The sequence below is a fragment of the Thermobia domestica genome, chromosome 8 (assembly GCF_964235325.1).
Source record: "Thermobia domestica chromosome 8, izTheDome1.hap1.1, whole genome shotgun sequence".
In the NCBI taxonomy this organism is placed as follows: Eukaryota; Metazoa; Arthropoda; class Insecta; order Zygentoma; family Lepismatidae; genus Thermobia; species Thermobia domestica.
This window is the reverse complement of record NC_137461.1, coordinates 113,927,237-113,944,044: the sequence shown is the minus strand read 5'-3', so window position 1 is coordinate 113,944,044 and position 16,808 is coordinate 113,927,237. Positions and strand designations below refer to the sequence as shown.

At 36.0% G+C, this 16,808-nt stretch overlaps 1 protein-coding gene across 4 annotated transcripts in view; it reads left to right on the top strand.

Moving 5' to 3' along the window:
- Positions 1-16,808, top strand: part of LOC145693155 (Fanconi anemia group J protein homolog) — a 532,733-nt gene that overhangs the window by 399,651 nt on the left and 116,274 nt on the right. For all 4 annotated transcript variants that reach the window (XR_014132714.1, XM_081768898.1, XM_081768900.1 and 1 more), the window contains exon 5: positions 5,974-6,075. Coding sequence is in view for 3 of the 4 variants with exons in the window: in XM_081768898.1 (XP_081625024.1) it covers positions 5,974-6,075 (102 nt within the window). In the remaining variant the exon portion in view is untranslated. The remainder of the gene's footprint in view (positions 1-5,973; positions 6,076-16,808) is intronic.

The window sequence follows — 16,808 nt, the reverse complement described above, 5'->3', positions numbered from 1 at the left end:
AGGTAGACACAAGAGTCATTGAAAAAGATGGAACAGATTTACGGATTGTTCGTAGGAGATGAAATTGTAGAGTGAACAGATTCGCGAGCTGAACCATCCTGGTAATTGCTGTTCTGTTACTTTTAACCAAGAGGGTACCGTTTTTCTATACGATACTATGTATGTATATATGTGTGTGTGTGTGTGCTACTGGGAAGCTTTCAAAGAGAAAGCCACTTTGCGTTGATTTATGTTGAGTGGTTTTTGCATGGTAAAAAGCCTTGCTTTTCCAGCTAGCATGTCTCGACTCGACAGGCCATAATTTTAAAACTCAAAGTTGCGTGTGTATGGTCGTAATTGGAACAATTAATGTCCATGCAGGCTTAGGATTCGCATCTCTAACTTTTTTTTCTTTTAAAAAAAAGAGTGGGAGAAAATCGTCGTTGAAGGCTTCATAGTATTAAACGTAATTTTCTTTTTTTTTTTAGTTAGTTATTTAAAAAAAAAAAAAAACTTAACGTATAAAATTTCCTCTTTCCTTCCATGGAAAATGCACGTGGCAAGACCAGTAGCTAAATGTACGAGAAGAGAAAAATGAAAGTGTAATTATGTTTGAAACGTTAATGTTAGAAGAGAAAAAGTCGGATGAAATGCAGGCGTAATGAATCAACAAGATGTGTATAAGCATAAGGAGTTTAGTCAGAAATTTGAACGTTTGTGTTTATTAATATAATAAGAAATATTATACTGTAAATAATTATTTAGTAGTCCTATATTTACATGTAATAAAAATGCTTCTCGAAGCGGTATATCAGATGGATATCTTAATAACATTCCAGTGTTTCTTACAACAGCCTTATTTTATTTGTTATTAAGAATTTGTCCAAGTAAACTTCCCGCAATTATATTTGCTTTCGAATTCATTATGATACTTAATGAAGTACAATAAGTTACCATAGTTCTCCGCTGTAAATACAGGACGTCTTTTCTTCTTCTTCTTCTTTCTTCGAACCATTGCATCTCTACTTCTAACACGAACAGCTTGAAAAGAGTTTTTCTTTCAGCTCTATAACTTCCAAGGAATATTAAACAGGATCTTACAAAACTTTTTTTTTTTTTTTAACTCATCATCGATCCGTGGAAGTTTCATGGAGACGCAAGCGATGAGGCTATATTTCACCGTTACGATGACGCCAGAGTACGTAATATTTAGAGACATAGGCCTACCCAATGTAAAATGTTACGGTAGAATTAAAACGTAAGCGTACGTTTGTTTGTTTTATAAAGCTGAGATGAAAGTAAGAGACAAAATAAGGCTAAAATCAAAATAAACTCAGGGATCTAAAGTTTAGTCCGAAATTAATTAGGAAAAGATAAAACTAAATACAATTTAGATAGAATGAAACAGCATTGACTAAACTAATAAATAAATAAATAAAACTAAATAAACTTCAAGAAGTGAAAGCATTAGAACAACATGACAAATCGAGCAGTTGAGAACTTCGAGTAGCGTTATCCCCCAAAACACGAACCAATTCATTGGAAAGTAAAAAAAGTTCTCAAAACTTCATTGGAAGTTTGGGATATTCTACGAGCGTGTGGCGGTGAATACTTGAATGGATTATAGACTACTGGGAATATAGAAGACTTATTCTTCAGAGTAAATAGGAATAGGAGAAATAAGTGTCTAATATGCAGGCTCATCAAGACCACTATGTTTACCAAGTTCCAATCTCCTTACCAGTGTGAACGTTTCTCTTAGATGCAATATCAGCACGAGCTTGGTAACGAATACTCCAAAGCAAAAACCTGCCAAAGCATCTTGTTCGGCTGTAGTATGAGCACAGTCAATTCCTGAAAGCAGACATAATCGAACATTCAGCACACAATAACCACACAGCCTTGTTGATACACGATGACATCTCACCAAAATGTATGTAACCAAGGCGTGATTGTTAAAGACATTCTGCAGGGTTAAAACACACCACGAGTCAGTGTGCAAAAGAGCCTCGGCTCAAATACCAGTGCATGATTAAGGTGAGCAAGCTTTACTGCTGTTAATACAGCAGTAGACACTATGCACAAGTGATGCAGACTGAATTCGAAACTGTCCTCGTTAGTTACGAAAATACACCCAATAGAACTTTTATTTTTGGAACCCTCTTTATAGAACACATTAAAATCAAGGTAATGATAAAAAAAAAAAAAAAAAAAAAAAACTTGATATTCTGAGCGTTGTGAACTGTTCGGCGTGGGAAAACAACCAAATATTGAGTCGTGGTGGAATTAGCTGCCAGGACAATAGCACAAACATGCTCCAAATAAAGATGAAGCCAGGCAAACTACTTAGGTAGTTGACAGACTGTTATAGTAGGTAGCTCGAGAAGTGAATCATTTCGTTCGTAATAGCGGCCACTACGAAGGAAAATAACTGCAGGATTGGTCAGAGGGTACATGAATGGCGTAACTAACGGTAGGTCAAGTCTGGTTAGCTGGTTTCTGTAATATGTACAGGTTAACAATAAAACTAGTGCAATATGCATCGGTAGATAACAGGATTTCCAGATGATGTAGTGTCCAGTTGTTTCAACAGAGACGAGTGATAAAACGAAGAAGCAGCACTACTATATTAACTTGAATCCAATTAGACTACGATATAAATATAAAGGAACATGATCGATATCCCAATTTCAGTGTAAAAAAATCAAGAGCTCTGAGTAAACAATACTTTAGGTTATAGATAAGTTTTAAATGACGATCAAAGATTAAACTCAGCTCAGTGTCAAGGGTTATACATTCGAATGACTAAAAGGTAAATATCTCCACCAGAATTAAGGAACATATTAGTAACGTCAAATTTAGCAAACTCTCAAATTTGTGAGGCTGATGAGAACTTGTCAAGAAAGCAGAATTAGGATTAAAAGCCTTCGTTTATTGAGAATCAAGTTGCTGGGTTTTTCATCAGATCAGATCAGAATCAGAAAAACAAGTACATTTCGACTAACGAATTGCACAGATTCTGGTATCCTGTGTATTAACCACCGTAATTGAAAAGAAAAAGAAGATATTCACACTTTTAGTTCGTTCCATACAAGTCAGAAATACTTTGTGTTTCGGTTGTTTCTGTAGACGATTCTGTATTCTGTATACTCAGACCTGCTCAATCCGTGTGTTTAACTTTCCATTCTTAACAATGCTAAGTGTTTGCAGTCCTTCCTTAATCTCTTTGTTTCCCCTCACTCTCTTATCTTCTATCACATTCGCAATAAGACAATGTTTTCTTAAGCTAATACCTGGAGCAGTTTCTTTTCTCTTAAGTATTGCCAATGTCTTACTTAACTTATCGTCATTGGATTTTCGCTGACCCTTCCTGCAAATTTTTGCCATTTTTTCTCCTACACACTCTTAAACACCTCTGATTATTTCTAATGGTTCTTTCACAATATTCGCGGTTTTACAATACTGTGATATGGTTCAAAGACGTAAACGAAACTGGACTGAGCACCACGAGGTATGACTTCTTGTGTAAGGTTAAATCAGGTCGATTGGTGTCATTACCAAGCAACTTCTTAGAGGGCTGTCAGTAATCCAATGGGTTGCAACTACAATAATAATAATATAAACTAAATAAAGACATTTGTGAAGTTTGAAAAAAAGTAAATGAAAGCAACAGATGATTACATTTTTGATATCACACAATTTAGGCTGATGTGAAGCTTGTGTGAACAAAAGTGAGTACTTTTCTATTTTAAAAGGCAATGATATGTGGTACGGAATAGTCAGTCAGTAAACACAACACTAAGGCCCTTGTAACCATATTACCAATATAAGAATTTGGTATACAATGCAGCATTCTTTCAGGTCCTATGTTCGGAGTATTGGACTGTATAGTTCAGAAACTTGGACATTGCGGGAGTTAGAGAAGAAATATTTAAAGAGTGGAGGAGGAGGAAGAAGAAGGAGATAAAATGAACAGAGATAATAAAAACGAAGATATTTTAAAATGGATAGGAGAGAAATGATCCTTGATAGGAAGTGCAAATAGATTAGACACATTTTGCGAAGAAATTGTCTTCTTTATGCTGCTATAGAAGGAAAGATGGAAGGAAAGCAAGGAGTAGGAAGAGGTAGAAAACAACTGATCGATGTTTTTTAAAAATAGAGGAAAATATTAGAACTTAAAAGAGGAAGCTGAAGATCAAGAAACCAGCTCCAAACTTTAAAAATAATTATTAGTCCCAGGAGCTCCCAAATTCAGAATACTGAATAATATCACCCTTGCTAATATCATTGCTGTTGTCTTTAACCCATATTTTATATAGTTTATCCTCATGCTCACTGCACATACCGGTACTAATGGTAGAAGTTCCCATCCCATTATAAATTTCTAATTGTACTTTCTATACTAATTTGAAAACGCGGAATCCAGTGAAACTATTGTTAACCATATCTGTCTAGAAGTCACGAAAATAACTCTTAATTAATTAACATTGATTGCATTTCAAAGGTGAATGACATGAAACGGTGCGTGTAATAATGATAAAGGTAGTGTAATTGCAGCAAACTACATAGATTAACGGAAGGTACAGAATGAATTTATAGTTATTCAGGAGCGTGGCATCCATCATCATTGAGAAACAAATTTATATTTTAAGGTGTAAAATCAACCATAAATCAAACGATATTAGTCAGTTGCGTTAGATGCATACTAATGGTTTAAACATTAAAACCGATACCGTACATCTATCGAAAATAGCCTTTGTTACCTGTACACTGAATTTAGTAAAGTAAAAAAGTGTAACTAAAATGTTAAAGAATAATATGTGTATATGCTTAATAGGATGTATAGATTCTTATATACATTATCTTAATATAAGTAAATAGACACCCTTAAGTGAAAACAACGAGTAAATGCTAATAGCCGATGAGTATGACATACATAGGTGATTGTATGCACATGCAACACAAGTGACGCGCAGACGTACCTTGGGCTGTAGAAAACTGAAGGAATTTACCTGAGGTCGCGTACTTGGAAATTGGGAATGTGGTAGAAGTCAGTATACCGTCAGTGCTGTGTTGCGTGTACCGTTAGCATCTGATGGCAGGATTACAGTACAGTTCACGAAAAGGAAAGAAATGCATACGTAAACTCAAGGTGGGTCTAGCGGAATCAATGCCATGCGTGAAAAGTTCAGATGTGAAGAGCACCATAAACAGACCATCATATTTCTATATCGTGAGAATGTTCTGATGATACGCTGTAAAGAACGCTCTGCTTACAAAATACAAATGACGCGGAGGTAAAATCACCAACGTGTGCATCCAATGCAACACCAGTTACATATGTTTTGAGAGAATATTACATTTTATGATGAAGGCAGATTTGATCAATTTTTGGGCATCGGTCGACGTGAGTGTGGAGGCAGTCGATAGATTATGGCTTACTACAATTAAATCATTGTGCTTTGAATTTTAGCGGCGTATGAGTAATGATTCAATTTCGAAAGGTGGTCGTGGTGACCTGTTTTTTGCGATGGGCATACTAATGCTGCAAAATATTGTAGAAGGGATACTATCCTTCATTGAATCAGACATGCTGTCGCTGGACACCACACAATTCATAGATAAAGGTTTTCCATACGGACAAAGTTGACTACTCGCTTGAAGAAACAAAATGGAGTCCAAACTCTTCCGTGACCCGATCAGACACGCAAACAAGCAGCAACTGATTGAGATACTTTGTGATGAATAGTATCCAGCAATGATGTACTTGATACTTCACATTGTGTTGAAGATTTACGTTCTGCTAAAACAGCCCCAGCAAGTACCAACTCCAGCATCAGGAATATTTCCTTCTGTGCGTTGGTACCAGTAATGGTCACAGAATCATTTTTCAGGTATCTGTTTACTTATGTCAGGGTTGTTACTGTATTTTAAATTTATACTATGAAATTATATATTATTAATTTTTCTTTTTTTTTTTTTTCTCCTCAGATTTACCACAAAATCATATTGTTCAAGATGCTACTCCGGAAAAGAGGTTTGCTGAGAGAGAAAGCCCATCAACACCCACCAGAATTCCCAGCACCAGTGAAGGTATATTCTCGAATTTCATATATAGTAAATTTATATTACAAAGATTGAAGCTTAGATAACTTAAGATTTTAGCGAGAAACAGAAGGTTAGATATTAAATCGGTGGAAACGCATTTAACAACACCCGGTAGTAATTCACAAATATAGTCCAAAGTTGGTATACGAAAACTGTGAAGATGATTGTGGTGATCCCAACATGGAGCCTAGTGTACATCCAGAACATGTTGTACATAGTGTTCAACAATCATGCAGTACTCATCTTAATATAGAGGCCGCACTCCGAGATGCCACACAAGCAGCTGTTCGGACATGTCTGCAGGACACATAATAATAATAATAATAATAATAATAATAATAATAATAATAATAATAATAATAATAATAATAATAATAATAATAATAATAATAATAATAATACGGTTATTATTGCTAGCAGCAAATTGATATGAAAGTGAAGAAAAAAAACTTACGTTTGTTTGTTCGAAGACTAAACAGTTTTTCAACACCATGGCTGGATGAACAATGAGTCTACATCGTGGTATCTAAACCACATTAGCTCCAACCAGAGAGCGAACCCAGTCCTTCCATACCAAAGGTGGGAAAAGTTGGCTTATATTTTGTTTAGATCATTGCTTAAACTTAGGTTATAGTTATTTTTTCGCTTTTAATATATACGTATAATAGAAATATCTGTGCTTAAAATATGTGGAAGCAAAATATCCGTTTGCCTGTGGACGTTTTATGTTATCTTTATGTTTCTATTACATTTTTATTACGTAAATACGTTTCTTTGTTTTTGTTTGTTAAAAATTTACATTTACAAATGTGTAAGGTTTTCATTTGTAACTTTTAGTTTATCATGGTCCGTTTCGAACATACTTCCTTTGGAAAGAGAGATACTGAAAGACAATGTGTTATTTATTTATTAATAAATCACCCGTATTCAGTTGATATGGCCAAGAGACTTCCGACCAGTCAAACAAATGATTTTTTGAGCATCCTTAATGAGCTAGTGGGAGCCATTGCTATTTTTCTTAAGATTTTTGATGTTCTTTAATCATCTTTAGTATCTTCCGAGCAATTATACTATTTATACATATCCTAGCATACATATTCATCACAAAGATACATCTCAATGGATTTACCAGGATTAGCAAGAACAAAAAGTATAAACAAAAGGTTGAACTGGATTGAGTACATGTAATGTGGGATCTTGCACAAAAATAAAGCACCACTAGAAGTTTGTCTCCCGATGTCGTCCCTTCAGTAGCTGAAGATCATCATCTTGAAAACTCTTCTTTCAATAAATAGATAACAACCATCTTCTTGAACCCTCTTATGAGGTGAATTAGAATATTATGAAGCGCAGATATAAGTCCAAGGTCCGTGTAGGTCCTGAAATATCAAAGGTATAATTGAAACACCATAATCTTGATTACATAAGAGTTCCATGACAATCAGTAAATAATTTAGTGTTATAAAATCGATTGGTAAAATAGTGGAAGTTTTCAGGTTATCTAACGGTTTTAACGTTTTAACTGTATAACAATATCTGTAATAGATAGCGAAAAGGGGTTTCCTGCAATCGATTAAGTATCTCAGGAATACATTTCATCTCCATCCTTAACTCCATACTAAAACCGGAAACCCACTACAATTTCCGGTTTTAATGTTGCTCTACATAGAGCAAAAACGGTATTAATAGAGAGAATCGTGTTTTAGTCTTCCAAGAATAAATATCATGTTCTCTCTTAACCTTCTATTTAAACCGGAAGTGGCAGAAATCACCACTTCCGATTTTAACGTTGATCGCTATAGAGTAAAAACGGTAATAGATAGCGAGAAGTGGTTAATTAATTAGGTGTCCCAATAATCTATATATATTTCATCACTAATTTCTCTACTAAAACCGGAAGTGATAGCAGTCTATTACCAATTCTGGATTCAATAATAGAGAAAATATCATGCCGTACAAACCAAACTCCTTCACGTAACGTACACGTGACTGCTCGTTACAATTTGTCACACATTCACAAGTATTACGAGGGCGAGGATTTTTCTTTTTAAATCTGTAAGTTACTAGAATTTTCATGAACTGGCTTTTCCGTTCCGAAATTATTAATAAATGGAAATGTATGTAACTGATGATGATTTTGCTGCAGATTGCTGGCGTATGAGAATATTTACATTAATTTATCCATGGTATAATTACCAAATAAAATTGAAGTAGTACATTATTACTAACTTGTTAAAACGTTTGTTTCACCTATTACATTTAGAAAAAAAAAATATTTGCTGGTGCCTATGATAAAATTCAAACACATTCGATATTCTAGATTCATTCGATGCCATTCCGGCGATTATTTTGTATATTAATTTCTACAATCAGTGACAGATTTCAAATTGACTATAGTGGAAATTGGTCCACAGAATACACAAGAAGTTATAACTTTGTGCTAGAATTTATTTCTGACTGAATCAGAAACCCAAGTTATTGTGAGAGTTTCATTGGAAGTTGTCTGTTAAAGATGATGAGCAGGTTTGTCGAGAATTTTCGAAATTATTATTAGTTTTTTAATATCAAATTACCCATTGTACTTGATTTGGCAATTTTGAATTCTTCTCAACTTTAAAAAAAAAAAAAAAAAAAAAAAAAAAAAAAAAAAAAAAAAAAAACAGATTCCCCAAACCCTCTCTAATGTATGTCCTCTGAAATACACCATCTTTCATACTTATCAGAAGGAGACATTATACAAGCTAGGATATGAATGTGTGTTGTTTGTGTATGTATTTGTTGTCTGTTTGGAACTACGGCAAATGAAAACATTATTACTTCAAAGCTCCATTTTATAAACATAATTTTGGTTCTGTTACGAGTCAGTCGACGTTTATTGTATTTTTTTTTCTTGGGGAGGGATTAATTCGTTAGCTATGTTACATAAAGATTTTTCGATCACATATGCACCCGTTTTGGCAGTAATGTTGGTTATGACGAGTTGTGGTTAAGCCTGTGTGTGTGTTTACCTGCGTGGTTTGTTAGTCAGCGGCCAGCGTTACAGCACATTGTGGTCGGGTTGTCCTCTCAGTGGGGACTTTTGTTTGGTTAAAGCAGGATATTGAGCTCCAAGAAGACATCACCCTGGATTGTTTGATGTGGTACTCGCCCCGAGGATTTTGCTGAAGAGGAGAATTTCAATGAAGCCCCGGATGTAAGTTAAAAGGGGTTTTCCCCTCCCCATGCTCTGTGTGGCACGAAAAGTAAAAAAAAAAAAAAAAAAAAAAAAAAAAAAAAAAAAAAAAAAAAAAACAACTGAGGGAAGAAAAACTGCAAAATGGAGGGTGGGGCTGCGAAAAGAGACGAAAAGGGGAGAATCGGTATTCTGGACATAGGGATTAATGTAGCGGCTTGTTCCCAAGCTTTGATGAGGCTCTATTGCAAAGTGCTCCCTCTCTCTTTCTCGGTGATACTATACAGAGAGTAGCTTTGAACTTGCATGCATTTTGGATCGTTCATCTCTAAATTACATTAGAAACACTAGACAGTAGTGGAATGGGGCAAGTTCTTACTCTCTCTGTCTCGTATATATACCTACTATGCGTATATATATATGGTAATGTGTGTGTGTGTGTGTGTGTCATTTTCTGGACCCACAAGGACGTAACCAATAGCAGAAAAGGAAAATATCTGCAATGAAAGACAAAGAAAATGGCGGCAAAATGAGTTTTCTGTTAGGCTATACTGCTCACTTGTCACAAAACGAGAAACTATAACGCAGATAGAGAGAGAGAGACAGAGGAAGAAATAAAAAAATAATAAAAAACAAGGGAAAAGTTTTTATTTGTGTGTGTGTGTGTGTGTGTGTGTGTGTGGAATATCGTTCAAGTTTGAAAACGGAAAGAAAATTGTCTTGATCGTGTAGCTTCTCTCTCTCTTCTTCTTTTTCTCATCTGTTTTACTAGGATTCGGTTATTTAGTTTTCTCTTTTAAAAATAAAATAAAATAGAAGAGAGAAAGAAGCAAAGGAAAAATGAACTAGTCGTTTTCTTGCTTCCTTTTTCAGTCCCTGTTTCCCCCCAAACCCCCTCGACTCTTGAAAATTTCTTTGATAGTCATCAAGAATTTGCCTTTGAGACGAAAATATCATTTACCCGAGTTGTGCGGCGAGATAATGAGGTTTACGTAGAATTCTTTGTCAGTTAGAGATCAAAGTGGAGCCTTATTTGCCCTGAGAATTTTCTTACTGCGTACTGGAACTTTGACGAGCGTCATTTAAATACTCATTTTCAGAAGAAACTCCTCCACCAGAGTGCATGCACTGCTTGGCCGCAGGAAGCAAAGGTTTTACATATTAAGAGAGAGGAAAAAAGAAGGATCCGTCTAAACTTTTTTTGTCGTTATTATAGTACATAAAATTTCATCTTGTTGGATGTCTTCTTGACAGTGCGCTTTGTTGGTAAATAGGCTTTAAAAGTACTGATTTATGCATACGTGACTTTGCGACCTAAGCAGGTTGAATATGAATAGTGGTTTAACGAAAAAGTTTTTTTTTTTTTTTTATGGTTTTCTTTGTAACTCTAATGATGAAAGTTGAGGCAGCAGAGTCTGTTCAGTCGGAAGAACTACTCCGAAGAATTTTGTTATGATAGCGGTTTTAATTTCTTGGTTTTCCTTTGAACTTACGCAAATATAAGAGGAATTAAAACCACTAGTGCCCTGAGGTTCCTATTTTTCAAGCTACAATAGAAATGCAAAAGCTTTCGTCTCATCAAAATGATTCATTATGTCGTAGCTTTATGATTGGTCCCTCTACAACAAAAATGAGGTTTTATATTTGAACAGGAAGACGATAACAATTTTGTTTTGCTTTTCGAATAAAATATTCGTATTTTCGACCACATTGAATGTTGACATTGCGGCAAAGGGTAGAAGTCCTTTTTTTTTTTTTTTAAATCAATAATAATACATATTCGTATTTCATGTCTTTCGTATCGTATCGAATGGAAATGTTTTGACATTTAAAAGTAGTTCCTTATAAATATCGAAAGCTGATCTATTCAGTAACTAAGGCATTTAATGGACAAATATACACACCAGATTGAATGCATAATTATTCACTTGGCTTGTCAGTTCCATATAATTTTAGAATGTATAATTTAAAGGAAAATGGAGAGTTCTGTTGGATACAGACGCGCTGATGATGTTTGGATACAGACGCGCTGATGATGTTTATTAATATGAATACTAATACAAGTAATGTGAACAAGAAACAAAAAATCTGACAACTATTTTATGATTAGAATGGGTTGTGTTCCAGTTTGGTTATCCTTCAATACCAGTATCGGTTTTCTTTATGATGAGAAATGACAATAACCTGAAACTTTTTTTTTCTATTGGTGTGATATGTTTTACCCTTTTATCGTAGTCTTATTTATATTTTAATTTTTTATGTAATATATAATTATATAGACTTTGGGAAAATTCATGTTTAAATTTCATTTTCGTAGTACGCAGAAGTGGTAAGCACTAGAACAGTGAAATTTGATTGAAATATAAATAAGTTCAGCAGTTTGTTTCGATTGTGAAAAGGTCATCAATGCCTTTTTCTCAGCTTTTGTGACCTTTCGGCCTCTTTGTAAGGCAAGTTAACCTTTTTTTAAATACATATATTACAGTATATATGCACGAGGTTAGTCCCAAAACTACCCGACCAAACAAAGAAAACACAAAAAGTTTGGGAGAAACTATATTAAATTTTCAACATAGTATTCTTTTAGCTCGATATAGTTTTCCCAGATATTTTTAATAGCTTCGATGCCCTGTTTATAGTGTGAATCTTCGAGCTCCTCAAAATAGCCATCAACCGACTCCACTTTTTTTTATTTATTTATTTATTTATTTTAAACACAGAGGATTATTTCATAGTTGGAAAGAGATTAAACCGATGGAGCTAACTCTGGAGAAGAGAGTGCATGAGGAAACAATTTGAACTTGTAACTCATTGATTTTGGTCATCGCGATAACTGATGTGTGAACTCGTGCATTGTCTTCATGATACAACAGTTTCTTTTTCGCCAAATGTGGTCATTTTTTCGTAATTTCATCACTCAAACCCTGCAATAAGCTTGCATAATACTCGCCGTTGATTGGTTTTCCAGTTTGAAGATATCAATGAAACAACCCACGCACACCCAAAAGGAAATAATAGGCATAATAATAATGATAATGCCATGATTTTGCCAGTAGATGGAACTGTCGTCACCTTCTTTGGATCTGATTCTCCCCTTCCAGTTCATTGTTTTGACTTGTTTCTTCGTTTCAGGGTGAAGTGATGGACCTATGTTTCATCCATGGTTATGAATCGATGCACAACCTTGGATTTATTGCTGCGAAACATCGCAAAACACTCGATCGAAACATCCTCACGAGTAAACATGGCCCGTCTCGCCTCAGCTTTCTCATATCCACATTTTAAATATGCGACGTACAGCATTTTTTTAAATGCTTATCATATCTGCTAGCTCACGCTCTTTCAGTCGACGGTCATCCAATACCAATTTGTGGAATTTCTTCATATTTGGCGCGGTCACTTCATTCCCTCTTCCGCTGCGGTGTTCGTCTTTTCAGCTTGTATGACTCGTTTAAACTCTACCACCCAATATGTAGCTACTATTGTAAACGAAGGAGCATACTCCCTCAAAATAGAATCTAGCTCTGCTTTGATATTGGCTGGACTGAGACTTTCCAAATGAAAGTACTGTATGACATAATGAGGATCTTTTTTTTTTCCTTGTTTACAAATTTACTCATTTTTCCTTGTTTACAAATTTACTCAGAGCGTTCATTATTGATGGCTGCCAAACAAATACTAAACAACGTAGCGTTTTCAAACTTCAAAGTTAAACTTTATAAGGTCGGTATTTTCGACCATAGTAGTTTTCAGCAACCAAGTAGTTGGATACTTCTGGGACTACCGTAGTATATTTACAAAAATTCATAAAAAGGTACTCTACCTATAAACGAAAATACATATACAGATATATTTTTTGTTTTACATTTGAGTTACATATATGGTTTCCATTTCGTGTTGAGTTATTATTATTATTATTATTATTATTATTATTATTATTATTATTATTATTATTATTATTATTATTATTATTATTATGCTCCCGGTACTTTAGTCTTTTCTTTGTCTTCTATTCAGTCTGTTCCTTCATTCCATTTATCGAATACATTTTGTATAACATGTTTTGGTAATTTTGAAAGTCATGGAATTTAATTTTGTCCGTAATTATGTTATGGATGTTCCCACGTTTCAGCCTATGTCTTTATTTTTTTATATTGTTGTTTGTTATTTGGTTGTTGTACGAGGGTCATTTAACTCGAATTGGCAACACTGCTACAATTGGAGTGTCGTGTGAGCAGGAGACAAATGACCAGGGGTGTAGCCAGCAGGTTTGTGTAGGGGGGGCGTCGTATTTTAGGCGTGAAAGAAAGGAAAATTTTGGTTTCCTTCTGGAAAACTAAAAACACTATTTTAGCTTATTATTAGTATTATTATTATTATTATTATTATTATTATTATTATCCATAAATTATATTCAAGATAGTTTTTATTATGCTTAATCAAGAACTACTGCCCGGGACCAAACACTATACTTTTGTGCATAACTATAAAGGTAACCAAGAAAGTTCTGTCCTTTTCGTGGAGGTCTGTGTTCAATTGGACCTCACACCTTGAGTTGAATGCGAGTGGAGATAAGGCGAACGTCAGTTGTTGGTGTGGGTATATCCAACATACTACCTGGTTGTGGCAATTCAGACACACTGCGAACTTGCGTAAGACAGATGGAACATGGGACATCCACAGAGCGACATAAGAGCGTGTATGCTGAACGAGTTCAAATGGAGGTCAAACGCCGCTGTAGCGGGACAGAAGATATGTCAGACCTTTGGTGAGGGTGTCGTGACGACGCGGACATTGCAGCGATTTTTTAACAAGTTTAAGGACGATGACGAAACACCCGGAAACACCACGTGCCAGAAGACCAACACATGTACAAAGAGGAACTGGGACTACAATTCAGTGTGTGGAGAAACCATTCGGCAGCACATCCATCAACTTGTGAAGCACTACAAGTTGGGTCGATGGGTCTCTCATATTTTGACTCCAGGCCAGAAGGCAACGCGGCAGTCGCCTGTGTTTATTTACTGTTTCGGAGCCATTTCCGGACAGGGCGTTGACATGTGGTAAAAAGTGTGTCCTATACGAAGCTCCACCGTGCCGTCATCATTGGTTAGCATCCCATGAACCGATTTCAAAACAGCCAAAACCAGCATTGTACCAGAAGAAGGTCCTTCTGTGTGTTTGGTGCATCGTGCATCGGGAACTGCTACCAGCTGGTCAGAGTATCAGTGCAACTGTGAAGTGTCAGCAGTTGAGCTGTGCTCAACAAAACCTCAAAACTCTGGAGCCATCACTTCTGAATTGCAAATGGGTCCTCGTTTACGGGACAATGCTAAGTCCCACGTGGCTAGGATGACTCAGGACACCATTTTTCGCCTTGGATGGGAAACAACATTGCAACCACTATATTCCCCGGGTATTGCACCGTCCGATCATCACCTGTTCCATTCTTTGGACAATCACCTTAGAGGACGTCAGTTCAAATCCCTAGTAAAAGTTCAAAATGCACCTGATACTTTCTTCGTTTCACGGCCCACCAAGTTCTACCGCGATGGATTCCATGGCCTTCCAGAACGTTTTCAGAAGGTCGTCGATGCTGATGGGGACTATTTTTGATCTTCCAGGTTAGGTGACATATCAATGTTCGAAGGTGGTGGGTGAAAAAGCAACAAAATTTTTCTTGGTTACCTTTATATTTAAATTTAAGACCTTGTATATAGAACCTATCTACACAAGATTGATTTTCTTTGAAATTTCACTTAATGTCTTTACGGTTTCCTGACAAAAATATTTATTTATTATTCGAGAGTAAAAAAACATAATTATTTTCTTACACTGAGTAGAAATAAAAGAGAGAGCGAATGAAATCAAAATTGAATAAAAGCATATAAAAATATACTGTACTTACAAATCACTTTAGTACCTTTGTTTTATGGCTGTATTTGTAGTACATTGTTAAAATGTTTGTCTTCAAACTGTCAAATATAAATCGCAGTAAATAGTGTAATCTGCTGTCACAAAAAAAAAAAAAAAAAAAAAAAATCCTATTTTTCGATCGGTATAAGGAAGAGATACTATACTATTTTTCGATCGGTATGGAAAAACAATATTTCTCCATACTATTTTACCATAAATTATTAATTGTCAATAAACTTTGTTACTTTTAAATGAATGAAGCGAGGTAATTTTACTATGATGGTCATTTGGGGGGGCCAGGCCCCGATGCCCCCCCCCCTGGCTACACCCCTGCAAATGACCAACGTGATGTGTTCCGTAGATGTGTACGAGACAGTTCAACGCTGCTGCGGTCCCATATTACGGTGTGTGTGACGAGTAGACATTGTTAAACTGATTGTTGTGTAAAATACCGCCCTAACGCAATGTTCACGCGTGCAGAACAGCGTGGCACGAGGGAAAAATGCTAGGACGATTCACAGAGGATTAGTAGAAGCCTGTGGTGAAGCTGCTCTACCGTATCGGGCAGTGGCGAGATGGGTTGCAGCATTTCAGGCGGGAAGACAGTCAAGAAACAAAATGCACGGTGGAGGGCATATGCGAACGGTTACGGGCGAAATTCATCTTGCAAAACTACGGACACTGCTTGACAGTGATCGGCGCTGGACTTGTAGTGAATTGGCTCAGTAGCTGAACATTTCTTCCGGATCAGTGTTCCGCATGCTAACACAAGATCTTGTCATGCAGAAAATTGCAGCCAGATGGATACCACATGCTCTGACCGAGGTTCAAAAGTAGCATAGGTGCGAATGTGCGCGCCTACACCTTCAACGTTACAATGAAGAAGGTGATGACTTCTTGCACCGCATTATTGCAAGTGACGAAATGTGGGGAAGATTCTACGAGCCTGAATTGGAACGTCAGTCGAGTGAATGGCGCCACCCAGAATCTCCACGACCAAAAAAGCTTAGGCAAGAGCCTGCAAACGTGAAGGTGATGATGATAATGTCATATGACCACAAAAGCATTATCCTGTCACATCGAGTTCCACCGGGCGTTACCGTCAATGCTGCATACTATGCTTCAAACCTCAGTCACCATTTGCGACAACAGGGTGTCTATCGGTCACGAAAGTCACGAAATCAGAAAACGGTCATGAAAGTCACGAAAAAGTCACGAAATTTAGCTTTTGGGTCACGATTTTTTTTTTTTTAACTGTGCAAATGTAAGTACAGATTGGAAAATTTTGTCCTATTTAAATATAAAACGTCAAAATTCACCATATAAAACGTCAAAATTCACCATCAAAAATGTCTATGACCTGCTTTAGACGCTATCAAATCTCAAGAAAAGTACGTTTTGTAACATGAATAAAAATTCGGCCTAATTCGCACTCAAATTCGCTCTTGAAAATGTTAGGAAATCTTATGATTTGGTAAAGAAAAGGTCACGAAAAAGTCACGAAATTTCATTTTGGAATTTTAGTAGACACCCTGGATAAGCATTGCGGCGCAAACGTCCATACCTCCTGGAGTCTGGACCAATTCTCCTACACGACAATGCCAGATGCCGTACAGCACATCCAGTATAG